This window comes from Rissa tridactyla, chromosome 6, assembly GCF_028500815.1.
Source record: "Rissa tridactyla isolate bRisTri1 chromosome 6, bRisTri1.patW.cur.20221130, whole genome shotgun sequence".
Classification (NCBI taxonomy): Eukaryota; Metazoa; Chordata; class Aves; order Charadriiformes; family Laridae; genus Rissa; species Rissa tridactyla.
In genome coordinates this window covers 11,442,048-11,468,831 of record NC_071471.1, presented here as the reverse complement: position 1 = coordinate 11,468,831, position 26,784 = coordinate 11,442,048, and the positions used below count along the sequence as shown (strand labels likewise).

General features: G+C 43.6%; 1 protein-coding gene across 4 annotated transcripts in view; it reads left to right on the top strand.

The window, feature by feature from the left end:
- The window catches only part of DGKD (diacylglycerol kinase delta), a 63,085-nt gene that overhangs the window by 19,089 nt on the left and 17,212 nt on the right, over positions 1-26,784 (top strand). For 2 of the 4 annotated variants that reach the window (XM_054204442.1, XM_054204446.1), the window contains exons 4-17: positions 13,147-13,251; positions 14,115-14,247; positions 15,121-15,227; positions 15,779-15,904; positions 16,980-17,082; positions 17,604-17,766; positions 19,856-19,964; positions 20,763-20,902; positions 21,643-21,727; positions 22,301-22,395; positions 22,495-22,594; positions 22,745-23,018; positions 24,861-25,022; positions 25,805-25,933. In XM_054204442.1, the coding sequence (XP_054060417.1) occupies positions 13,147-13,251; positions 14,115-14,247; positions 15,121-15,227; positions 15,779-15,904; positions 16,980-17,082; positions 17,604-17,766; positions 19,856-19,964; positions 20,763-20,902; positions 21,643-21,727; positions 22,301-22,395; positions 22,495-22,594; positions 22,745-23,018; positions 24,861-25,022; positions 25,805-25,933 (1,831 nt within the window). Of the gene's footprint in view, positions 1-1,506; positions 2,684-2,716; positions 3,134-13,146; positions 13,252-14,114; positions 14,248-15,120; positions 15,228-15,778; positions 15,905-16,979; positions 17,083-17,603; positions 17,767-19,855; positions 19,965-20,762; positions 20,903-21,642; positions 21,728-22,300; positions 22,396-22,494; positions 22,595-22,744; positions 23,019-24,860; positions 25,023-25,804; positions 25,934-26,784 lie in introns of those variants that run through there. The other 2 variants (XM_054204443.1, XM_054204445.1) reach the window with 2 other exon arrangements.

The following is a 26,784-nucleotide window of genomic DNA, read 5'->3' as shown; positions in this document are numbered from 1 at the left end:
TGAGTTTTTATCCTAAACCAGAATTGTCCAACACTTGGCATTGTGTAGCAGATACAGTTATTGTGGAGTTTTAGATGTTCTGGTTTTCTTTTTGTTTCTGTGTTTTCTTCAGTGGAGACTGGTAGTTTTGGATTTACAAAAGAGTGGTTTCTTTCTGAGAAAACTCATGCTCTGTCCAGACATCTGTACTGCTTAATGTATAGATTCTGCAGGTCAGGTTGTGTGAATAACACTCCTAAGGTGCTAACAAAGGAGACAGGAAACAAAAACACTAGATAAACCACTCGGAGGAGCAATGTGGATCCAAAACAAAGAGGTAATAAGGGGTGACCAGTCAGAGGAGAAGCTGGTGAAAGGGCAGTGAGGAGCACGGGGAGGCAGCACCATGAGAGAAGAAAACCAGAGCACAGAGCCAGCAAAGATTATGTTGCATAAACAGAGGAATAAGGTTAAAAAAATATAGCTGCCACTAAACCTTTTACATAGGACATAAGTCTGACAGCTAATTTGTCTGCTGTCAGCAGGCAGCGGAGCAAGAAAAATGAGTATTAAGACACAGACCTCTTCCTCTAAGAAGAGTATGTAATACAGGTTCCGCAGTTGTTTGCTTAGTTGATATTGCATAGATTTCTTCAGTGGGGACAGTTGTCAGGATGGCTACCCAGAGTTAATGGATGTGTGACTACAGAATGGGCTGGGAGCAAGTGCGTAGGGGCATCTTTGAGCCTAAGATGTTGTATGGCTCTGTCCCCTGAGAGGTGTTAGGAAAAGCTTTCTGTTTAGCTATTGTTCCTTTAGGTCAGGCAGTGTGGCTGCACAGTTATTTAGCAGGAAGCCTCTGGGAACAAATCATAGAATGGCCCAAGCCAGGCCTCTCTTCTCTCCGGAGGACTGTAGATGTAGTATTTGCTGGTTCTATCACATCTCTGCCATCTTTGTCCTTCTAAGTCGTCTGTCTACAAGGAAAATTATTTTGGGATGTCTGGGCTGTAAGTGACTGGTTCTTTCTATGTATGATCCCTTACTACCTAGTTTATAGATCTCACCAGTGGATTTTCCTAGGGCTGCTCTCTTTCACAGGGCCTTAGAGAGGATCTGCTGTGGTACAAACTCAGTGATAACCATATTGTCCTAGTACTTCACACCCATTTATTTCAAAGAGAGTGGTGATCTTTTAGCTTGGATTCTTGCTGTCAGTGTGTGCCTACATTTGTACTCCTTATGAAATAGAGGTCAGCAGCATTGGATGGGTGAGGTCAAAGCCTGACCCTAACTCCCAAGCAGAGCTTTCACAGCCGTATCCGCAAAACCTCTTGTCATTTCTAAAAAGCAGATGATTTGGGATTACACTGGGCATGTTGGGTCTTCCCAGTGAGACTTCGGCTGTTTCCATGAACAGTTTTTTCTTGGACAGTGCAATTTCACAGTAACTTGATTGGTTGATGTGTTTGCCTAAGTGCATTAGCCTGCGCTTGCTCCAGGAGCATTAAAACAAAATATGTGATGAGGATGAGTTCCATACTTTGAACCTGGAATAGTTTTTTCTCTGGAACATGCCAGAAGGTTTGGGTTTTGGAGATACTTCATTCAAAATGACTGCTTTACCTGTGTCATGGACCTGAACCATCCAGCATGCACGTTCTCCCCTGTGAAGCCTGTAAGGTTTGGGGGGGCACCAGTCGCCCTACTGTCTGTCGCTCAGGCCAGCACTTTGCCACCACAGCTATCACCTCAAGAGTCTTTGCAAGGACTTTGGGTCATCTCCTTAGGCCCATTATTGTAACTGTTTGTGTAGGCAACAAATTCTTACTCATCGGGTTGGTGTGTTGGCTGCTCTTTTCTAGAAGGTGCCAATTAAACCCGCTGCCTTCAATGCCATTGGCACTGCTGATGGAGTGATTCCTTATCAGTTCATTGTCCCTTTCCTGCCTTGTGCAGGATTCGATAAAGGGGGGGAAAAAATCTAAATGTTGTGTTATTTAATACTAACAAAAAAATAGACGTCATCAACAGGAGAGGGCCTAGGAAGGACATCACGTCTTTCCAGGCATATATTCTGTGTTTCAATATGATTTTCACATGGTGTTTTTGTAAATGTTTTCCAGTTATTGCTAGCAAGTGGTGGTGTGGACTTTCACCCTCATTCACATAACATGGATTACAACACTCACTTCCCATCCCTTCTTGTTCAGACCTTTGAGATCCCATAGGAGAAAGCTCCTCTCTGGGGAGAGGGATGTGTGTAGTTTGATTTCTTCTTTCTGATGCCTTAGTGGAAGTGAAGCTCAGCCAGCACATGTTGGTGAGCGCCAGGAGCCATGCTGTTGACCCCTCCTCCGTAGTTAAAGGCTTTTCACTGGAAGAGGTGGAGCTTGAACTCCTGAGCTCCTGTAAACCCTTTTCTGTTGGGAAGTACATCTCAGCTCAGCCACAGACAGGAAACAGCATATTATTACAGTCCGTGCCTGCCCCTCCACTTCACTGCCGTCAGAAGGAAACTTATCCCGGCTCCTCCTTAAGCAGACAACTAATCAGCTTGTGGCAAGTGGAACATAGCTCAGAAAGACTGACCACAGAGGAGACTAGTCCTATTAATCGCATGTCAAGCAATCTGTTTAGGTTTTTTTTTCTGAGGGAATAGTCTGCTCTGGACACTAGTTTAGAGGAAGATTGAACGTGAAAGGTAAGAGCAGAAGTCCGAGTTCTCTGGACTGAGCATTGAGAAACATGGCACCTGTGCCAGCATACCAGAGTATCAGGAGCTCAGGTTCTTTGCAATAAGTTTGCTATAAGCTCTTACTGCTCAAGTGTTCTTTCCTGTGTGGATTTATGTAGATAAGTTCTCCAGAATGGGGGTAAAGGGAAACGCGCCTGCAGTGCTGTTGGAAATGCTGCACCCATCAGTTAAGAAATACTGTTTATTAACTGATGATTCACCCTGACCAATGTCACAGGAGAGAGGAAGTATTGAGATTAGAGTAATACCTCTCTTTCAGAGCACTTGCATGACTGGAGGCAACAATGGTTGTGGTAGCTTGAGGAACAGGGAGTTGCTGGTGCTCCTGAATGAGAGCATGCTGTCATCTCTGAGAAGCAGTATGGATGTCATTCTCCAGCTGTATGGAAGCCTCAGGTGTGCTACAATTTTTTGTTATTACAGCCTTGTTACTTAGTACTGACATTATTCAGCAGCAAAGATGCCAGTTTCTGTCTTGTGAAGTTTTGTGTGACTGATCTCCTTCAGACTGTGTATTTTTGCTGTATTGTCCCAGGGCTTGCTGATGCTGTGGAGAAATAGCATGAATCTTCATTTTGGGGTAATTAACCTTTCCTAAAAATGCAGGGCAAAGTGCTTGAACTTTAACAAAAGATAAAAGTGCTGAGGGTGCTTCCTGATGGGGAGAGTATGTTGTTGATGTCTGCAAATCCATTTCACAGTGAAGTGAAAGTGCCTTTGCCTCTTCTGTGATTTTGTGTCAAGTTGAATTATTTGTACTAGTGCTTTTAAGTGAAAATACCTCCTTTTTAGCAGAGATGGCAATGAAGTCTTCTCTGAAGAGTTTGGTTCTGAAAGAGTGCATAGAGCTGCTGAAGCTACGTGTCAGGCAGAAAGTCTGCCGCTCGAGTCTAGCGCAGGAGCTGGGTGCCTGTGAGGCACTGTTGAAACAAGAGGAGCCCAGATCAGAGGTTATTTGTGCTGGTTTGAAATACAAGCTTCAGGAAAGAGCATGTGACTTATTTTTTATGAGGAGAAAGAATATAAGAACCTTTGTTACAAGCTGTTTGCAGAAAGTCAGACTTGGACTTCGAGCTTGGGCTGATAGAGGTCAGGGAAATCTGCGTGGTTTGACACTTGAACAGATTCCCCCAACTGCCCCGTGTGGCCTCAGCCCTTTGAAAAAGATGGGCTTGAGTGTCTGCTGCAGGGAGTCACTGAGCTTCCTAGCGAGGGAGGGGATCTTCCTCCCCTGCTTCCTCAGCACGGGGCACGAGGGACCCAGAGGGAAGGCGTCAGTTCTCAGGAGTGGGGAAAAAAGACTTACTAATCTGAGGACCTGGTTACGCAGGGGAGTCACCAAGTGTCGTGATTCCTCACTTTACTCCCTTCTACACAGTCACGGATTGCCACGTTAAGGGTTGGAGAATGGAAAGATGAGAGAAGAGGGACTCGTGGAAAGGATGGTTCTTCCCTCCTTTTTAAATTCTCTTCTCTAAATTGAATAAAATCGGAGTGCGCGTCGGAAAGTCAGGCTTTGCTGGAGGTTGTTGTCTCTTCCACACCCATGTGTATATACACGTTCAGGAATTGTACACTCTCTGCTAGTGCTCTTACTCTGTTTATATTGGCAGCTGTCAGAATTTCCTTTATAAGCAAGTGAAAATAGGAGTAGAGCTGTGAATTGCCATGTCCATTATCGCTCTGCTGTTCTTTCCCCCTCCCTTCATTAAGTGCAGTTTGCTCCCCGTTTCCTGTCAGAACCGCTGCAGTTTCAAAATACTTTGCTATTTTCATAGTTTGTAGTCCAGACCAGTGCAGTTTTTTTTTCTGCTTGAGAAAAGGCCCTTTGGTAAACAGACCATTCTGAGTCACTGTTAGTCAGTGAAGACAGTCATTTAAAATCCTTTCATGTCAAGGATTTTTAGGACTCTTAATCCAGCCTCCTGCAGGAGCTGGTCATTAGTCTGCTCACACAAAAGAAGGAAAAATCTGGAGAAAAACCATCGAAGAGAGGATAAACATGGAAGAAGAGTTAGAGAGTCTGGAAGGAGTTGCTGCGGGTGGAGAGATCTGGTGATTGCTACTGTACGTTACAGAACAGCCCCAAAATATGCGAGGAGTTTTTAAGAAAGATGAAGCTACTGTAAGAGAAAGAGGTCAGGCTGAGCTTTATGTATTTTACTGTAAGAGAGGATAGAGAGAGCCGGAAAGTGACAGTGACTTTGTGAAGAGCTTTTGTTTCTTTAGAGGGAAGTTTACTGCTTTGAAATTAGTGTCTGTTATTGCCCTTGTGCCTGAACAGTAGGAGCTTTTGTTTGATAATCTCTTTGCTCTTTGTAACCTTCCTGCTGCATTGGTGCTTTATCTACCTTCCTGAGCAAGACTGTAGATTCCAGCGTCTTCTCCCCCTTCCAGGTGAGGACGCAAAGGCAGAACAACCTGTGGTAAACAGGATGTCATCTGAGAACACGATGGGTTCAGTTTTACATAGGAGTTGCTCCAGAAGGAAAAGACTTCTTTTTATGCACATCTTTACTCTGCTCATTTTGACAGGTGGGGAGAGGCTTGCTAATATGATTTGCAGAAATGAGGTCTCCCTGCTTGCGGTGCTTGGGATGGTTTCACTGTTACGGTGCATGAAACGGGACTTGTCTTAGCCTGGTGACCCAGTGTGGAAAGCTGCTGGGTTCATCAAGCTGTTGAAAGCTATTCATTTCCTTTTGTGCTAGCTACCAGCCTCTTTTCAACACAGCTGAGGTTAGGGGGCTGTGAGGAGCTGTTGCTAACAATAAGCTGTCAGTAACAGGTCGTTTTCCTACCGTGGATAAGGTCTTTTATTGCTCAGTCCCGTGATTTATTAGGTGCTAGCCTTGATATGTATGAGCCCACTGAGACAGCAGCTCTACTACCACTGGGGAACATTGACCTGCCCCTCTGTTCTTCAGGGTTTTGCTTCTGTTTGAGCGAGTAGGAAGGTTTCTCTGAAATACCCTTTACCTTCCCAGATGTGCTGCCTTTTCTGAACAGGGTAGTTCTGTTTGGGAACTCTTTTCCTGGCAGGAGTGCGTCTTTTGGAGAACAGATGAAGAAGGGATGCGTGTGTGCATCTGCTGCGTGAAGCGGAGGGTGGGTGGGTAACGGAGCTGTGCTCAGATGCTCTGGCACTTGGCATGGCAGCCCTGGCCCTTCCCATTTGGTGCCGCTCCATCCATGTAGGTCTTGAGTGATGAACATGCATGAATTACCAGGATTGTGTGCATTTATACCTGCTAACAGTGGCAAAGACCTTCTTGCAGACTCTAGGTTTTCACATCTGTTAAGTGGTTGCAAAAGTCCTAAAATCCTCTCCTTGTCCGTGCTCCTCTTACCAATTGCCAAGAACAGGAATGTGCCTTGTTTAGCAACTGAGTTTCCAGAAGCATGTAGGAATGTGACCCTGGTATGAGAGATGATAATTTTCCCAGGGAACGCTCTGTCTGGCCTGCTTTCCTGCTGCAGCATCGGGGAAGACAGGGAGTGGGAGAAAGCACAGATGGAGGGTCAGTGTGAACTGAACTCGATCTGCAGGCACAACGTAGTGGCGATAAGCGTCAACGCCAGCGCTCAGAGAAGATGCGCTTGTAATGTGCAGCCCCCTGGCAGACGAGGTGTATGTTGCAAGGTGAACGAACCTGATAATATTAAAAATGGTCCTAAAGAGAGCACTCCACATGCTGTACCTATTTGCTTATGCAAATGACCTGTCCCGGATTTTACAGATTGAAAATTAAGGTAAAACAGCCACCTGGAAGCTGGAGATAAAATACCCAGTATAGTGCAAACAGAGATTTGGGCACTTAGGGCCTCGAGGAATATCTTGTTATTGCTATTTAAAAAAAAAAAAAAAAAAAGGCAGAATTTGGCATACCTATAAGAACATTAATGACTTGTTTTATTTGGTGGAAGTGAGAGTTTCTGTAGGTGAAAGGTGGTCATTTTAGCAGGAAATAAATATCTTGCACTATAAAAATAAGTATAAAACTGGTGCATTCCTCCAGTGCCGTATGAAAAGCTTCTTTTTTCTTTCCCCTTCATGGTAGCATCCAGGTTTTGAGCAAAGAGAATCTGTGCAGTTCTAGAGAGCTCTAAGTGAACTCTGCAGTGGGTTAACAGGACTGAATTTGTTGGCAAAACTGAGTGACAGCTGAACTGCAAATCGGAAGAGGGATGTTGTCTGTGGAGGAAGGCAAGCCTCAGTCCCCCATGAGTCTAAGCATTGATACTCGTAGTATTTCTTTCTTGCAAACTGTAGAGACCTACTAAAATCATGCTGACTTGCTGTCTAAGGTGTTGCTGGCCTGATGCTCAGCTCCAGAGTGTTTCAGAAGCTGACATCAATGAGACAGGCTTTTAAAATTTTAAGTGGAAAGAACCGGTTTGAGTCTGAAACTCATACTTTAATTTTCCTTTTTTTCTCCCTTTTTCACAGTCGTCTTTTTAACCTTGTGTGTCTGCTGAGGGAGTAGCACTGCTTAATCCATGCAGTGCATTTTGCTCTCTGTGAGTTCAGTGACGGGGTTTGAAACGTGCAATGACTTTGCTGGTTTGTGAATCTTGCTGATGAACACGGGCAAGGTGTTTTATTGTACACCAGTGATCATTTCACTACCGCTGTTGCTGGAACAGGAGCTGAAGCGGATAAAATGGCTGGGTCCTCATTATAATCGCACCCAATTTTCCTTCCTGAGTTTTTGGGTTCATGGGATACAAGAGCTTACTCCAGTATACAAAAGCAGATGTAGCAGTTAGCTACAGATGGTGGACGTTTTCCCCGCCTTTGCCTATATGTGATCAAGCTGAGTTTTCTGTCTGCACCAGCACTGTTCTCACAGCTATTTTATTTTTTCTAGTTGCAGTTCCTAGGTCTTTGGAGGTCCAGGAATTCCTGTTGTCCTCGTACCCAAATCATCAGCTGTTTGGAATAATCCAGGATCTCTTTGGGAGATTTATGACTAGCACCTTTTGACTATATTTGAACAGGATGTGAGTAAAAGGAAGCAGTTAGAATGAGCAGGTGTTCTCACGCACCCGCTTTTGGCCACTCCGAGAAATGTATCACATCAGAAAAGCTATATTTAGCAAAGTTGTATGTCCCCCCCACCCCGTCTCGCCCCACGGCATTTCTTAAGCCAGCTCCGTGATTGGACCAGCGTGATCTTAACTTGTTTTGCCATCTTTTGTGGTCACTGAGCTCACCAGATCTGCTCTGATAACAAACAGTCCCAATGCATATTTGGCCAGACTGTCACTTTTTTGCTGAGAAGTTTCTGGGCAGCCAGAAAATGCTGAAAGAGGAAGTGAGCAGAGATGGTAAAGTTGTCTTTGATGGCAGCAAGACCAGAGAATGAAGTTTATGCTCCAGCTGTTGGGTGGAGGAAGGTTGCTCAGTACAGCAAAACACCAAAGGGTGAAGTATAGCAGATTTCTATTTAAAATTTGGTCTAATATAAGGAGTCTTTTTTGGGCTGCCTTTCTAATCCAATTATTCACAGCTGTTCATTGGGGAAGGACATTCAGGGACATCCAGTCCATTTTTAGAACGTGAAATGAGAAATTTTCTTTGGTTGGCTCTGTTGTTTGCCAGCTGGCCTGATTTGAAATGTCAGTAAACCAGTGTTAGTTTTGGACAGGGGAGTGTGGGTCAACATGAGGGGTGGGGGTTAACAGCTGGTAAAAGGGCATGTGCTCTGTGAGGTAGAGGCAGAGGAGATGAAGCTGCATTTTGGAGAAGTGCCAGGGGACGATCAGTATTTGCACGAGACGGCCAATGAACCATGGCTTTTTTCAGATTTAGGGTTTTTTCAGGTTTAGAGTGAGCAAGCTTGAAGATGTAGAGTTTCTCTGATAGATCTGAGCTGGCTCATCTGGATTGAGGGCACATAACTGCCTGCGAAGGGGTGACCTGCTGGGTAGTTGATTGTCACCACAGTTCCCACAAAAGGTATTTCTGGGTTTCATACGTAGTGAAGAGTTTGTAAGTTAAGCTGTGTCCTGCTTTGAAATGTCTTGAAGCCTTCCTGCCGTTCTCATCCATCCTTATGGCTGTTCGGGATTGATTTAGAGGGATTGGTAGCTTTATTTCCGCCGTGACTGATGTTGAGCTGTTTCGCTGGTCAGTGTTAGGTCTCAATAAAGTCGCCGTGTGGTGAGCTCTGGGCGCATAGGTATCTGGGCATCCGGTTCCTACTAAGAAGTGAAATCTAAAGAACCACACCCAAAAGTTCAATAGCATTTCGGATCAAAAAAGTATGTTAGCTTTTAATATGCCCTTTTTAGGAAGAACAAGCACTTTTAATTTACGTAATTGCTCATATCTAGATAAAATTCTGAGCTGTTTCAGGGCAGGAACACTCAGACTTCTGCCAATCCCCAAACAGGCCAAAAATGTATGAGATTATAAATAAATCTTAAAGCTTTTTATTGTGGTTTTTTTTTAACTCCTCGCAAGGCAGCCCCCATCCTAACTCAAAAGCAATCAGATTGTTGTTGTTGTGCGCTCCGTTTATATGAGAACAAGAGGTCACTGGATGACATTACTGCTTTGTAAATTTAGAACAAATAAAAGGAAATGCTGCTTCACCTAGTGCGTCGTCATCCTGTGGAATATACTGTTCCAGGATGTTAGTCAAAAGCCGTAGCCGGAACATAAAAAAATAGCTGGACTATGCTCATTTCTATCCATGTTTGCCAACAGGGATAACCGAGCCTCCTGTTCCAGAGCATTGGCTCATGGCGGCTGTAGCTGAGAGCAAGCACCCGGGTCTCCCCAGCTGGGAAAGGACAGCTTTTCAGGGGGAAGATTGCTGTGACTTCTTTTGGAGATTACAATAATGATACTATTTTTTTTTTTTTTGGATGCAGTACGTTAGATTGATCATCGATCTCGTCTAGACAGCGCAGTGTATGTAATAGCCTTTCTCCCTCTGTTAGTATCCTTTAACAGGTGGATGTCTGGAGTTGAAATTACTGGCTTGAGTAGCAGGAGGTAAAAGTGGTGAGATAAGTGGTTTTCTGTGCCTGGGAGCAGGATCGTGTTTGTGTTCATCTCAGTTCTGCCCTTCTTCAGGAGCGACGTAGTGGCGTGCCTGTCGCACATCAGCCTGCGCAGGGAGGAGGCGGGGGGCTGGCTGGAGCGCAGGGGAAGCAGGAGTCCCCGCGTCCCGGAGGTGCCTGCTGCTGGCTGGCGGGTGCGTGAGGCTGTATGAAAGGCGAGAACTGCTGAACCGCTCTGTGAAGGAAGTGTCCCTATTAACGTGTTTCTGGATTCCTAATTATCCTCATTAAAATGTTTAACTGTAACACCGCTGCATGTTAATCAGAAAAACAGGTTTGTATGGTTTCTTAATTTCCCCAAAGAATTGTTACGCTACTTACATTAAAATCTTATCTGTCCTTCACAGGGAAGCCTGAATTGTCCCCATTTGTCCTCCTTAGAATAGCCGTGAGGTTTGAGATTATATTCTTTTATTTCCCATCTCCGATGATACCACTAAATCCCAATGCAAATGTTGCTTTAGAACTCACTAATGGGGAATGCTCTTCATAAATTTATCTTGCACAAAGTTACATTTTATTTGTGGTTTTGTAGTCACACAATAGACCCTTTATATTAATTCTGTGACTCTTTGTCTGGATGATTCAAGTAAGAAAATCTTCTTGATTTCTTTGTTTGTCCTCTTGTCTTAAAAACTTTAACTTTGTTCTTTGAACAGAGGATTGTCCACCACTGAATGTGGGGATTTTCGAGATGAAGCGGTAGGTGACTTAAGAAGGAATTAGTGATTTTCTACATTGGACAGTCTCTCCAGTGATCCAGGAAGTCGGTAGCCTCAGAAATAAATTCTTATTAAAGGAGTGTCTGCATTTCTGTATTTTATGTCAGTATTTTCGATATCATGTCTTCTGAGATGATTTAAAAATGGTACTATATTCTTTGCATTTGCTTCCCCCCCCCCAAAAAAAAAAAAAGAGAGAAAAATAGGAAAAGGGACATCACTGAATAGGAGTGTTATGAAATGGGATTGTGATGATAATAAATTAATTTTACCAACTGTTTTAAATTATTTTTCCCCACTGCCCAAGAGCGTGCCAGTGGCTTGTTGAATGAACTGGTGGTTCCTTATAAAAACTGGCTGGTTTCAAAGTGATGAAAGGTCCTTGGATGCTTCATCCTGGGATGCTTGGACTTTACATAGGATACTGTTGCACACATGCAATTATAGATGTTCTTGACTTCACCGCCAGCAAAAAGTGGGGCCCTGTGTTGTCTGAACAAATTATTTGAACTTTGTTTTACTTCCAGGGAAAAAGCTGCTTCCTCTTAGCCGGATTTCAGAGATGCTGCTTGTTCTTCTCTAAGTCCACGCTGATTTTTGCAGTAGTGTTTCATGCTCCGTAAAAGGTTTCTCTAGGATAGCCCATCTTACATAGCAGAGTTTTTGATGGAAATACAGTTAACCGCCCACTTGTCCCCTTTCCCAAGGAAGAAGAAAGACTCCTGTGATTACCTTCTTTGGAAATAAATTTTATCAGAGCTGGAATTGTTAAAAGGAAAAGTCAGGGAAGAGGGAAGGAGTTCTTCAAAGTTTTATTTTTAGAAAACTGTAAATATTTATTTCTGTTTGCTTACAATTGATACAGATCAGGTCATTTTGTCCAAGATAGAATGCTCTGTGCCAAAACTGTGTTTCCAATATGAATGTGCAGTCCTTGCTCTAAAAAGATATTTAATTCCATTGCCTACTTGACATGGCCGTAGTGCCCTTTTCTAGGTGTCGGTAATACCTCTGGGTGAAGCTAGTGTTATTGCAGGTAAATGCTGCAGTCTATCCTATGAAAATAAATATATTTTGAGAATGGAAGAGCTTAAAATAAAGCAGAAATTTACAGGTGTATCTTTTTTATTGACATTACATGCACATTTCTTAGTGTTCAACTTCAGAGGTTTTTATTCTTAATCTGTTCTATGGATCATAATGAGAAGCAAGAAACAGACTGGAAAATGGTAGTTAACAGGGGTCATGTATTGGGGTGGTGTTCGTGGGCTTTTAACGTTCATTAACAAAACTTCGGTTGCATGCTTGCGAGAGCCACACGGGCCTCATCAACCTGGCACAATCCTAGTTTGTTTTAATCTGTTATTTCAGATATTAGGGTACAATTTGCTGGAAAAGCAGTTGATGTAGACAATTATTTTCATGTACAAAATGTAGAGGGGTGCAGGAGAGCCTGGGCTGCCGGAAGTTTTTAGACTTGACATAAAGGGGAGCGTTTTGATTTTTGTTCATGGTGCTCAACCTTAATGCCGCTTTTCTTAAATCCAGATCTTGCAAACGCTTCAATATTGGTTTAATTTAAGAAGTCAGTTGGATGGAAATCAGTACAGAGGTGCGCACAGGGAGACACTAAGATAGCTTAGTGGTGAAGAAAGACTTTTGTCTTGGGAAGCATAAATGTTGATTTATAGTCAAGTCTGGGCCCCAGCTGAATGGGCAGCCCTGCGGACAGCAGGCCTGGTCCTCTGAAGAGCCAGGAGCTTTTCTTTCTCTCTGCTGCCGCCACCTGACCAAAGGAGAGAGCATTGGTGGTAGGCTGCACAGAGACGGCTGCCTTCCTGGGCAGAGGGGAGCTGTGGCCACCCTACATGTCCTCTGCTGGTTTGTTAAAACACTGAACTGTTTGTTCAACACAGAGCAGCTAATGCATGGGAATTAGCCCAGGGTAGAAACACACCGGGGAGAATATTTTTAGAAGGCGGCAAGCTCACCACAACCTCAAGCTGCTAGAGGAACATTTGTTGGAATATCTTTTATGTATTAAATGTAGAACAAGCCCTCAGGAAACATGAGGGTTCAAAATACAGTGCCTTCTCTTCTAGATTCTTATTTTGTTTGATTTCTCCCCTCCTCGATCCCGGCTTGTCATGACTCTAAACGGGTTTTTAGTATGATGTTCCAGAGCTAGAAATTAATTGCTTGCTAGAAACTGGTATATTATGGTGTTAACAAAATGTTTTAATGCTGTTGCCAATTTTAAAGGTCATTAAATACTTTAAAAAAAACTTATGCAAGTTCTGCACATGTAATATATTAACTTTTACTGCTCAGTGCTCGATTTTTGTTGTGCCGTTACTTGGGTCTGAGAGATTTCTTTACTCAGTTCAGTATTGGGAACGACAGCTAAAATCTTTGTGGTTCTGTACATTTCTGAAGGAATTAAGGTATGTTATGGTGGAAGAGAAACGTGGTTGAAAGGTGCAAATAACTTTTGTTCTGTTGTGCAGCTCATTGCCTCTGAAAGTACTTCAGTAGACTGCACTAGGGATAACTCTTGCTGTCTCTCACTGACGTGCCCAGAATACACACTATTAATTTTCTGTCACTCCTCAGATTATCACTCCATGTCGGAAGCTCATCCTTTGTGCCGATAACAGAAAAGAGATGGAAGATTGGATTGCAGCACTGAAGAGTGTACAAAACCGTGAACATTTTGAGGTAGCAGGAAAATGTGTTTCTTCGCACTCTGTGCCTCCTCTCCTAACTAACAGCTTGTTTTGAGATTGGAGTCAGCTTCCAGTGAAGTTAATAAAAGTCATTGTTATTGACTATAATGGGTATAGTGTTAGGCCTTCTGTAAAAACTAGCTCAAATTCACTGAAGTGTTTCTCCAAAGAACGTTTGTGGCTTTGTATACTCTCCCTTGGTAACTTTGAGAGTACTTCTCAGAGTACGGATGGGTTATGAAACGCATTTCTCCTCCCATTATCTTTTCACTCTTCAGTTATTCTCCCTGTCCTAATTCACGTCTTGTCTGCTTGGTATTCTGCCTGCGTCAGTGCATCTGTTTGCTTTCTGGGGCTGTAGTTAGACCAGCACTGCCACCAAAAGAAGCTGCCTTGTGTTTTCCTCGCTCTGATGCTTCTGTCCCCAGTTGTCTCCTCCCTTACACTGGCACAAGAATTCCTCTGCTATGCAATAAACAAGGTTGGGGAACTGATGTTGCTGAAAACTTAATCCAACAAAAAAATGGGGAAGGGAAGGATCAATTCTCCAGCAGATAAATTCTCCAGTTAATTTCCCTACACGTATTTGTAGTGAGACAAGGATGGGAGGTAGGACAGGAGCAGGAATGAAGTTGTGGCTCCTTCTTCAAGTAGTCTTTTCTGGCTTAAAGACTTTCTTGAGTTACAGCTAGTGTGTATAGCTAGTGTGTAAGAGTGTGGGCTACTCTTCCCTAGTAGAAGTGTTCTGTTTCTGCCTTTCCTGACTGCTATGTGCAAGTTTTTGTTTTAAGAAAAAAAAAAAGAAGGTCTTGTTGCTCTACTTCGGACTTGGCTGTAATACATTTATTTTATTAGTCTACGCAGTACAGCATGGACCATTTCTCAGGGATGCATAACTGGTACGCCTGCTCACATGCTCGGCCAACCTACTGCAATGTGTGTCGGGAGGCATTGTCTGGAGTCACCTCACATGGGCTGTCATGTGAAGGTAAGCGTGCTCTCTCGTCTCCTCTTTTGGGAGCATTGTCTTTATAGCTCAATGCCACGTTCCAGAGATAATTTAAGAGGAATGTTGTTAACAGTCTGCAAAAAGATGTAGCAGAATGCTGCATAATAAACTTGAGGGAGCTACAGGCTGTGTATGAGACTGGAGGTCTTTTCTGGACCTGATGCTGAAACCCTTTGCTGATGAATCCCTTTGGCTTCACAGAGAACTTTCCTGCAGAAGTCAAGATCAGGATCTTGCATTTTGTAAAACAGTGGTAGATGTGATGATGTTTTCATGCTGGTTTTAGTGTTGGACCCAATAGGAATATAGCTGTTGGGTTTTTTTTCCCATATACCCAAATACTGCCATCCCTTATTAAACTCGTGCTTCTGAGGTGAAGAGATACGTTCTTCTGAGGTATCAGATAGAATATTCATAAGAATACTCCTGTTCATAAGCATAATCGTATTTGTAAGAACATCCTTGTTAAGTGTTCAAATGCCAGGAGGTTATTCTTTTTCAGCTTTGGCGTAGCAGACGTGCCTGGCTGCTCATACTTCCAGCATGAGTGAGGTTACACCCACACTGTGTAAAAGGATGCAGGAGTGTATGGCCGTGTAAATCGTGTCAAATTTAACAAGGTGATAACTAAGCTTTGTACAAGCAACTGGCAAAAGTGACAAGGCAAGAATTAATAGCTGGCTCATCTTACTCGGTATGCTTAGAGCTGATAGTTTTGGCAGTGCGAACAAGGGTAGTGTGTGCCCGTGCTTTCTTCTGGAGCCAAATATGGTCACTTGGGACAGCTTTTGCACAGACTGCCACATTATGCGTTCTGAGGCAGGATAAATATATTCTTCTCTTCCTCTCTAGTGTGCAAGTTTAAAGCCCACAAGCGGTGTGCTGTGCGGGCAACCAATAATTGCAAGTGGACAACTCTGGCCTCCATCGGGAAGGATATCATTGAGGATGAAGATGGGGTAGGCGTTAGTCTTAACTCTTCTAGCCTTATCTTGATGTGGAAGCACGTGCTCTACAGCTTTCTTCACTGTGCAAATATCAGATTCTGCCTTTATGTGTTAGTGATGTGGGAAAGGCGTTTACTGTCAGAGCATGAGATTCTGTGGGGAGAATCCAAGCATCGTAGCAAGGAGTCCTTAATAGGAAGAGACTCCTGTTATGGACCCGGGGGAGTTGAGGTTAAATAATAGGAGGCATGGGGAACCTGGTCTGAGTTTTTGTCAAAAGAAAAACAAATGAGTGGTTGGAACAGTACCTTAGCATATGAGATGTCTGATGCAAGCCAGTGTTTCCTGAGTAGCCTGGGGCAAGTCACCTGGTCTCTTTGTGCTTCAGCGTGATGTAAAATGCCAAGAGAGGTCCTCGGATGTTTTCTAGAACTTGCCCTTGCTGTCCTTAAATGGTGCATGTAAACACGTGCTCCTCTGTGTCTGTGCCACAGTGCATCCTGCGCTCTTGAGTTGCACTCTGGAGTGTCCATATTGCTTCTCTCCCTCTGTGCTGTTTGCAGATCTCGATGCCACATCAGTGGTTGGAAGGAAACCTGCCCGTGAGCGCCAAATGCACTGTGTGTGATAAAACCTGTGGCAGCGTCCTACGTTTGCAAGACTGGCGCTGCCTTTGGTGCAAAGCCATGGTGAGTTGAATAAACATGACCATTTCAGTAAAAGGATAGGTTTTGATCAGCTCTTTGGTGTGTTCTTTTAATGACATTTACTTAAAATGAAATCTCTAAACGTGCTGTCAGCATTTGCCATGAAGGACTCTATTGTTCTTTCTCCATGATAAACAGCCTGCAAGAGACAAAAATTTAAATTTGTGCTGAAAAGTGTCACTGTGATGCATAAAAGTAGGACCTAAAATCTGACTTCTCTGCAGGCTCATTTTCATTTGATAGTGAGCTTTCATAGAGGAATCTAATTACACTAGATATGAATCAGTGCCTCAGGCATGGGAGATGTTGGATTTTAAGGAGCCATTATTTGTCATTTCTGCAGGTTGAAAAGGTACAACAAAATAAGATGATAAAGAATGCTAAGCTATTTTAATAATAGCAGTGTCCCTTCCCATTCCAATAGGTGGGGATTCTCTTGCCTAACCACTGCAGTGATGCAGATGTTGCTATGTTTCCAGTTGTCTATAAGATTAATAAAAGAAAAAAATCACAAAATATGTGGTTTTAATGTGTGGGGTGGGGGCTCAAACCCCAAGCAAACCCTCTATCTTGCTAATCTTCGTGTACCAGAAATGACTGGAGTGCCCTGAAGTGTCCTTTTTTGGGTGGCTTTATTAATCTCCTCTTCTCTTACCTCTTATGTCCCTCATGTCTTCCTGCTTTGTTTTTTGCTTTCTTGAATTCCCAGCTTTTTTTTTTGTTGTTACTTTTGATCTCTCAACAGGCTAGACTTTTGAAAGCAGAGTGCCTGAGGACTCTTAAAGCCACGTAATCTATTACCTGGTCCTCCTAGCACTCAAAGTGCTAGTCTTATAAATTCAAATGGCAGAAAAAGTACATACTAATGAAAAGAGGAGAATTAGAAGACTCTGATTAGATCATTCTGAAAATAACTTAATTGATTGACACTTCCTTGGATTCTCCTCCTCTTCTTTCTTACTCTTCCTTGACAACCTCTTGTTGGGTGGCCTTATGAGTGGGCACTACCACAGTGCCCAAAAGAGTCTGAATGAATGGCTTTTGTTGGCGTTTTCAGGTACACACATCATGTAAAGAGTTGTTGCCAAACAAGTGCCCTCTTGGGCTGTGCAAAGTATCTGTCATTCCTCCTACTGCTCTTAACAGCATTGATTCAGATGGTAAGTAACTCCAGTAAGTAGTGCCTTCTTTCTCTTCCTCTGTTACGGCCCCTTCAGCTAACACCATTAATGCCAGACTCTGTCAACTGAAAATTCTGCTTTTTGATGTTGCTGAAATTCCAAACTGGAAGATACTGCTGAAGTGTGGCAGTGAACCGTTTGCTTGGCTTTTGCATTCAGTTTATTACCCTGTAACGTCAGTATTTGCTGAGCTGCAGCTGTTAAAATTTATTGAGAACAACTAAATTGCAGAAGCAGTTTGGGAAGGTTGGGGAAGCTGAAAATTTTGGCATGCTGCTGGGAGATAAGTGTGACATTTGGCAGCATGAGGTGTGGTTCGTGCTGGATTCAGGGCTTTGCGCAGTTGGCGTTTACCCAGTGAGTGCCATAAGCACAAGGAACGTATTAGCTTCTCCATAGCTGTGCTGGGGCGTGGGGTGTTGCTTTTTTTCTCACTCCATCTCCACGGGCTGCTTTACATTTCTTGGCTTCTCTTCCCTTTCCCCCCTTTTCCTTGACAGGTTTCTGGAAAGCTACTTGTCCCCCTTCTTGCACAAGCCCTTTGTTGGTCTTTGTCAACTCAAAAAGTGGAGACAACCAAGGTGTAAAATTTCTTCGAAGATTCAAACAGCTACTGAATCCAGCCCAGGTCTTTGACCTCATGAATGGAGGACCTCACCTTGGGTAAGCAGATACTCTATGGAAGCACACATTCCTTGTAAATACCAGAAAAGTACAAGTGATTTATTTGATTATAAGCTTATCCTCAAGTATAACAAGGAACCTATTCCTTGGAGAAGACTGAACACATAGGAAGTTTGGAGGGGTTATCCCCTCTCTGTGTTTCGTGCTATTGATTAGCTAAAACCAAAAATGTTGTTGAAAATGTTATTATTTCTATTCATCAGTAACAGCAGGACAGCTTTAGGGCTTTAGGGGGAATTCCAGAAACACTCTCCTGGAAGAAGGCCAAGCATGGAAAACTTGAATCCAGAAGAAAACTTGTCACCAAACAGATTTGCAACAGGCATCTTGATGTACTGATAACAAGAGTTCACTTGAGTTAAATCGGGCGAACAGGCAGATGTCATAGACAGCAAATGAATGTTGTCAAAATGAGATTTATCCAGAAATAACTTAGCTAGGAAGTATGTGAAACTTCCATCCCTCGAAGATTTTACGGTGATATTGGGAAAACGTCTCTTACAAATGCTTTTGGTAAAGTTTGTTCTGCCCTGGGGTCTAGATGGCATTTCAGGCTTGTTTACCAGATTACACTAGAATATCTATGGATTAAAAAAAAAAGTGAGCACTGTGGAATAAATTCCATTAGCGTATTTCTGCAATTCTGTTTAAAAAAAAAAAAAAAATTGGTCTCTAGTTTGCACCCTCCAAATGTTTCTCCATGGCATTGGATCTGAGCGACTTTTGTCATGAATGGGTGTTTTTTACAATAAGAGCCAACGCAAGGTGAACTTCCATTATATTTTTCTAAACATGACTCAAAGTCTATGACTAAGACCTGTAGATGCAGGGTGCTAGATCTGGGAACGTCCACTCCTGGGTGAGTGACCATTAGGCTCTGCTTTCCTGAGAACTGTTGTGGTTTCTTGCCATAGTGCATTGTAAAACACTGGCCTTTAAAACTGCAGCATGCTGTCCAGGGGATGTGCTTGCCTGATAAACAATACATAGAAAACTTTTATAATTAAATAGTTTTCTTCTTCCCCTCCCCAGTTGGACTGACTGTAGAGAGGAATTTTGCTTTTAAGCAGGAGAGAAGGGAAGGGAGGGAATCAATTATTTTCTCAAGCTGTGGCGCACACGTCTAAAACAGCTGCTCGTGTTTGCTTGCTTGAAAAGGAAATGGTGGTACAGGGTAAAGGCTGCTTCTTAATAATTTAAATATTCTCAACCGGTGCCAGTCAAACTGTACCATAAGATGTTGTCATTTTTGATAGACTTTTTTCATGTGTCAACAGGGCTTGAAGAAATAAGGATTTTCATGTATAACAGTAAATCCTGTTTAGGTAATAATAAAAAAAATAAATATATACAAAACCCAAATAAAAGCAGGCAGTAGTTCTGGAGAATGTTCAGTAAGAAGCACAGTTTCAAACAGCTTAAGGAGAGGTTGTTTTTAATATTCTGGAAAGGGTGAATAGAGAAATTCACACTTGTCTTGTTGGTAAGTTGTTTGCCTGCCTGCAGGACAGACAAGGCGCCAGACCATTGATTTTTGTTGCTTTCCCAGAAGAAGAACTAAAGCTTGTGGGGCTTTACATCCTCTTACATTTGTCTGCTTGCTGAATGACTGCATAAAATTCCCACTCTTCAAGCTTTGCTTTAATTGGTGTGGCCTTGAGTGTGAAGGCAGTGAAGTGACATCAGAGCACTCCAAACAGTGACAAATAACTAGTGTTACACCAAACACAGCAAGTCTGCAAAAACAAGTTAATTCAATGGATAAGGAGCTATCGCATGCTTGTTTCCTCTTCTGTTCAGACAAAAGTGCCAAGCTTTAGTAGAGGAATAGGTCTGGGACATATTTTTATAGTGAACAGACATTGTAAATTGCTTAGCTGTATTCATAATTCCTTATAATCATTTTAATTCATCTGTAATCTAACAGTGGCTCGTATTCATTGCAAAATCAGAGCCTACTTTAAACAAATCTGCCGTGTTTATTGCCTAGATAGGAATTGTTTATCATTTCTTTCTGTAACAGCTGATTGTTCTTTTCTCTTGCATTTTTTATTTCCCTTCTCTGTAGTTTACGCTTATTCCAGAAATTTGACACTTTCCGGATTCTAGTTTGCGGTGGGGACGGAAGTGTTGGCTGGGTTCTCTCCGAAATCGATAGCCTCAATCTTCACAAGCAGGTATCTGCCCAGCAAGCTTGGGTGGATGAAAGAATGAAGGAGTAACAACAGCATGGGTTGAAGAGGACTTTTTTTGATCATACAGATGCAGTTTGCCCCCGGACTGAAGCCACGTATCGCTTACCACAGCAGTGTTCTTGCAGTAGTTTTCTACAAGACGGAGTACTGGACTAATTCATTATTCCTTTCTCCATTGTTCCCCCACAAGTCCCTCTTACGAGATCCTGCTTTTGGAGTAGCTCTGAGTTACTCCTGCTCCACTGCCAGCTGAGACTTACACTCAGAAAGGGCTGCAGTTACAAAAGTGCGAGTTCCACAAGGGTAGTGCTCCTCATCTGTTCCCTCAGGGTTTCTGAGCCCTGGGATAGGCAGAAACTTCTTTGGAGTAGAGGTATCATGCAGCGTTTAATTTGTTCCCATTTTGTCTTGGAAATGTCTATGCTACTTTTACAATAAGTAAAAGTACTTTTACAATAATACTTTTACAAAAAGCAATAGCACCACCTGATGGTTAAATAAAGACATCTGTAGAAGGAGTTACTTTTAATAAGATGCTCCTCACGCTGGTCGCTGTAATACAGTCCTGTCTCAATTAACAACTTAGAAGTAGAGGACATTTTTCCTCACTTGCATGCTCTTCTGGCCGGTTTGCCCACCCAATTACTTTCTCCTCCCTCTGGGACTAGCTGTTCCTCAGTGACCGGTCTGTGTAAGGAATCAGTCACGCTGCTTGTGGCTGTTTGTGGCTTGCGTTTTCCCATTTGAATATCAGTTTTGGTTTCCTTTTCTCTGATGCAGTGCCAGCTGGGAGTGCTGCCCTTGGGAACAGGGAATGACCTCGCCCGTGTCTTAGGCTGGGGGTCTGCATGTGATGATGATACCCAGCTCCCGCAGATCCTGGAGAAGCTGGAGAGGGCCAGTACCAAAATGCTGGACAGGTGAGTAACCATCACTAACATCACATCCTCCCCTGCTCAAGAATTGTGTGAAAATACCCTTCCAGGAGAACTGGGTAGTTCTTGATTCTACCCAGCTGCTGGACTTCTTACTAATGCCAGTTAACGTTTTTGCTTTGATAATCCTCCGTCACTCTTCAGCAACAAAAGGTGGTCTGGCTTTCTGTGTCACTGCTGCAGAATAGTAATGAGTTGTAAAATTGTCTGATGTCCAGTGTCCTCTCTTGCATTCCAGAGTTCTCATCAGTTGAATCTGACAGTCTTACAGTCATGATTTATTTTTTTAAGCTAATTTTTTTCTTGGTAAATTTGAACCTTGTGTTTGGCACAGAAATGAAAGCCGAATGCAGAAATGGACATCTTTGCCCCTAGTATTGGTATTGCCTATGTATCTTTGTACATTTAAGAATGCTTCTTGTCTGTAGAGTTACATCTTGGTATCTGTTGCGTTGAATCGAGTAATGTCTTTAGAGTTTCTGTGAGAGAGAGGAGAAGTACAGAGAAGGTCCTTGTGCTGTAGGATACTTGTTCATAGTGTCACCCCTTCCTCTTCCCCCAGTTCAGCCCCTCTGCAGTTCCGTTGCAACCCTATGGCTTCTTTACATCGGTCATGCCCCTGCCAAAGCGCAGTTTGTTCTGCTTGAGGTTCTAACCTGTTATGTTGGAAAAAGGAGGAAATCATCTGCCTTGTAGTGATAGCTATGATGTCTCCTTTCCAACAGGTGGAGCATCATGGTGTACGAAACCAAACTCCCTCGCCAAGCCTCCACTTCCACAGTCACCGAAGATTTCAGTGAGGATTCTGAGGTACCTCATGAGATGCAGAGGGCAGGGGACTGGAGCAATGGCCTCAGAACAGACAAGATAGGAGGCGGTGATTGAGTTCAAATGGAGCAGGCCTGAATTATGACTTGGGTGAAGCAGGAGCTACAAAGATCCTGGGTCTTTAAGTCAATGAAGTATTATGGAGAGGGATGGAGGTGGGGTTACCAGAGTCAACAACCATAATGGGGAATGGGAGGAAAATGCTTTGGAACAGGGTAGATAGGAAATGATCAACTTTAGCTGCTGTCATGACATCATGTTGTTGAAATTGTGGAAAGCGGCATGGTAGTCATAAGAACCATAAAAAAGCCAGTTTTAGATCCATAGTTAATCAGAGACTCTAAGAACTGCACTGCTAATGGTTTCTTGGTTCAGAATTAGTTTCCTCATCAGATTCAGATCATCAGTGGATAACTGAGCCCTGGGCCACAGAACTTTTCCAGGGCAAAAAGAACCCGTAGAATGATAGGTACTCTCTGGGGAGACAGGGTTATACAGCATATGTCGTAATGTTGGGAAGCAGCAACCCAGTGTCTTGTTTCTGACTGTCACCAGGTGCAGAAGATTCTCTTCTATGAAGACTCTGTGGCTGCTCATTTGTCCAAAATTTTGACTTCTGACCAACACTCAGTGGTCATCTCCTCAGCCAAGTGAGTACTTAGAGGTCAACTGCTCTAAGCGAAAGTTGCACCGTGAAGATCCTGAGGCAATCCTTGCATGACTTGTTTTTCACAACCTTCTTTGTCTAGGGTGCTTTGTGAGACAGTGAAGGATTTTGTGGCTCGAGTAGGGAAAGCCTATGAGAAAGCAACGGAAAGCTCAGAGGAATCAGAGGTCATGGCCAGGAAGGTAAAATTAGAAAAATTGTTTGGGTTTCTAATTCTGAAGTCGAAAACTGCTCAGTTTTCAGAGAACTAGGACAGCAGCAGTTCAGCAAGCACTAAAAGAATGAACTACCGAGTCTACTGTTCTACTCAAATGTTCTTCTTTGCCTTGTAGTGCTCTGTCTTGAAGGAGAAGCTGGACTCACTGCTGAAGACACTGAATGATGAATCTCAAGCATCTTCATCCCTGCCAAACCCTCCTCCCACCATTGCAGAGGAAACCGAAGACGGTGATGGGTCAGGCAGTGCTTGTGATTCTTCTAGTGACCGGTCGGTGGGCTCATCATGTACTGCACGGCCCCAGATATTTCGCCCCCGAGAACAGCTCATGTTGAGAGCCAACAGCTTGAAAAAAGCCATTCGTCAGATAATAGAGCATGCAGAAAAAGGTAACCTGTTAGGAGTCCTGCTTGTGACTTGTTACAGGCTCTTGAGAAGTATAGATTTCCTTTATTCCAGAAGGGAGTAGGGTTCTTTATTGAAAACAGCCTTTCTGAGCTGGAGAAGCTATTCAGTAAGCCTGGCTATTTAGTTTCAGTGTCAGCTCTGCCAAGTCCACCTGCTTGAAGCATCGCTTGGTAAATCAGCCTGAAGTTCAAGGTATGTGCTCTCCCGCAGGGCTGGTTTAGGAAGTTACTACCCTCCCACACTCTCTTCATTTGCGTTTCCTGTCTGTCCCCACCCATACCACAATTGTGTCAGAGCAACTGTTTGTGTGGCCTTGCTGTAAAACAGATCTGAAAGTACTTGGGAAGAAAGTATTTGAAGTATTTTAACTTGGATTGTTTCAGAAATCTCTTTATAGTACAGCCCAGCAAAACAGCGCAGTGCTGCAACTGCAAGAGAGGGCAGGAACTTCTTAAACTAGCTTTGTCACTGGGAAAATGTTGTAATACTCCACCTTGATGCAGATCCATTCTGTTCCAATGCAACTTCCTAGGCAGGTGACCCTCTTCTCCACATCTTGACCCTTATCTCTCTCCAGCCGCTCAAACCCATTGCTCAAAGTTTCATTTCCTTTGAAAGGCGTCAGTCTCCCAGATGTTAGTCATAAACTCAGCGGTTTAACTTAGAGCAAAGGAAGTACTTAACAGCTTATTACTGGAGATAAAAGCGTTGGAGTTGCAGATGTGACATCCATGCACACGTAAATGTGCGCTATGAACAACTATGTTGCTTGGATTTCCAGTACTGCAATATTTGTATACAACCTGTTCTGAAGGGAAAGTTATATGAGATGATGGAAGTTGAGCAAACAGGCTCTGCTGCTTCTGGTGAAGCAGAGGTCTTGACCTCCCTGCTGCCCTATTTTGCTGCTGCTTACCTTTGCCAATTTGATGTTTGCCGGAGTTCTTTTGGAGCCCAACCAATTTGCTTAATCCAGCAAGGAGAGTTTATATTTCCGCTGGGCTGGTGGGTTGGGTTGCCTTGTGGGTAGTTTTGATGAACTCCGGAGTCAGCACAAGGGAGGGGAAGAGAGTGAAAGGAGGGGGGCTCATCCCCCTGCAGGGGCAGGTAGATCGCCTCAGGGCTGTTCCTGGAGCTGTGCCCTGTGAGGGGTGCTGGGGAGGAAGCCTATTGATTACATGCAAAGGAAGTTTTGACTTCTTTAGGCAACGTTTAATTCTTACCAGCTCTTGGGTAGACTCCAGTTACTTCTCAGATGTATTTGTTCAGATTCTCCAAACTGTTTTTCTTCTTCCAAAATAGCTAGTCCGATTCTTTCCTTTGTTTGTATTGTTTTATACCAGCTGCTCGTTTCTTCCTCCTGATTGTATGTGTCCAAGTGTCCTTTGCAAGTGGCTTGTCCTATTGCCCCAAAACAGATTAAGCAAACAGAAAATTCTTTAAATTTATCATCTCATGTCCATCTGGTTAGAATTTCTGGCAATATCTAAATGCAAATAAATGGAAGCCCATCACCTGTAGCACAGTTTCCATCTCAGGAAGGCTGAGTACGCGTAGCATTAAAGGTGGACGCTTCTGTTTAGAGCCTCACTGCTAAAGAGCTCAACAAAGGAAACAGGAGGCTAAGCCAGCCCAGTTCCAAAAGCTCTCCAGAGCAGAGCTTAGTTGAGACAAATGGTACAGGAAAGCTTTTTGTTATTCCTGTTCTTTCCTTTAAGGAATCAGGGCCTTTAGAGTCCCATCCTGTTGTTATTTACATCAGTGGGAGGTGTTCCTTGCTGGAAGAGCTGTGAGGCACTCGCCTGCTTTCTCTCTCCTTACAGCTGTAGATGAGCAGAACGCCCAGACCCAGGAGCAAGAGGGCTTCCTCCTTAGTCTCTCAGCCTCTGAAGAGGTCAAGGAGCTGAGGAACGAGGACAAAATCTCCCTGCAGTCATCACACAGCAGCAGCTACGGAGTGTCCAAAGGGAGGAGCCAGCGGAAAGGTACTGCTCCAGGGCTGCCACCGTACAGATCTTGACTACAAATTACAATTGTGTTAGTGTAGAAAGTGAGGGAGGTGTTACATCTATCGCCTTCCAAGTTCTGTTTTTCTCTCGTTTTTGAATGATTGCTTTTCAGATGCCAGCCCTTGCATGTTTCTGTGCTCTAGCCTGTGCATCACACACCACACTGTTTGCTGCATCTCTGATGTCTGGTGCATGATATTAGTATATGGAGCCTAGGATTCAGAAATTTTCTTGCACCTTAGCCAGTAATCTGGGTTATCTTGGCTTTCAGTGCTTGGACAAGGACGGTCTTGAGCATTTTTTGTGTCATCTACCTGATGACATTTCCCTGCAAGCCCCTGCCATCCTTTGCAGATGACAGAGAACGGAAACCAGTTTGCTTTAATAACTGTGTTATGTGAGTAATTTGTTAGCGAGCCCTGATCACTGCAAATACATTTGGAACTTATCTGAGTAGTGACTGGGAGCCAAATACCCTGTCTGTTGTGCTGCTGGCACCAGCGTTTTCTCATCTCCATTTCTAATATTGGCATGTGGCATTTTGGTACCTCCAATCTGTGAGGTTTTCTGGTTGCGCCTATGCCACATCTCTGTCTCTTAATGACTGGTTCTGTCGACTCTTTGTTTTATGGTGGCTAGAGTGTTTTGCTGTTGGGCGATTCCTGACCCAGTCTTGCTGCTTGGGCGGTGCTGCTATATGCTGGTCCGAATTACAGCATTATGTTTGTCAGTAGCCATGTGTGTGTTGTGTTTTACAGCGTCCAAGTCTCCTTGCGAAAGACTCATAAACAAAGGAAGTTTGTCGCTCGGCAGCTCTGCGTCTCTTCCTCCCCAGACAGGAAACCGGGACAACTTGCCAATGCTGAACACAAAAATCCTCTACCCAAGTAAGTGTAACACCCACCACTTCCCATTGAGGCAGACAACTGGAGTATGGGTGGCAGCAGTGCAGGCTGCAGTCTCCACCTGAAAACGTGAAATTGTCCTGCCTGATGTCCTTTTGTGCAGGGTCTGCGTGGAGAGAAATCCCTTTGTGGATAGCTTTCCACTAGGGCTGAAAAGCGGAGACTTAGAGGGAGCTGTAATAGTTTCCAGTTAGTAGCTGAGACCTAGACGCACGTTTTTATTAACATTGTGCAGTGGCAGAATTTAGATGCCGCTTACAAGGAGATACTGAGCTTAAAGAAACCTTAAGAAGGCTGATAGGATGCTGCCGAGAGAGGTTTCCGAAGAGTGGCATCTATAGACTGGGAGCAGCAGTCCGTTCATGTGAAGCGTGAAGTCAGTGGAGGTGCACAGACCCAGCAGAATTCCCACCTCCCACATCTTATGCAGCAACTTCTCCCCATCATCACGGTGCTGTCCTTCCACTTCTTCCCCCAAACTACTTGTTCAAGTGTTCCTTCTGGAAGCTGGTAATTTCTTTTCTCTCTGACAAAGCTACTGTTTGTGGGTCACCAGCTGATAATTCAAGAATCAGGAGGCATTAATTCTTGAGCAACTGGAAGAATAACTTCAGAATAACTTCAGTGCTGCTCTCTCTACTGATTGAAGCAAGGACGTTGCATGTCTCACCCTACAACAAAAAAGCTACTGCAGCGAACGCATTCTTATTTCTGATTTCCGTGTGTCTACAACTGTGCTGCTGGCCTTAGGTGATGCTCTGGCAATCAGAAACTCTGCAGGCAGCCCCAGAAACCTTTCTCCTTATTGAGAGACCTAAGCCTTCTGGCATGGA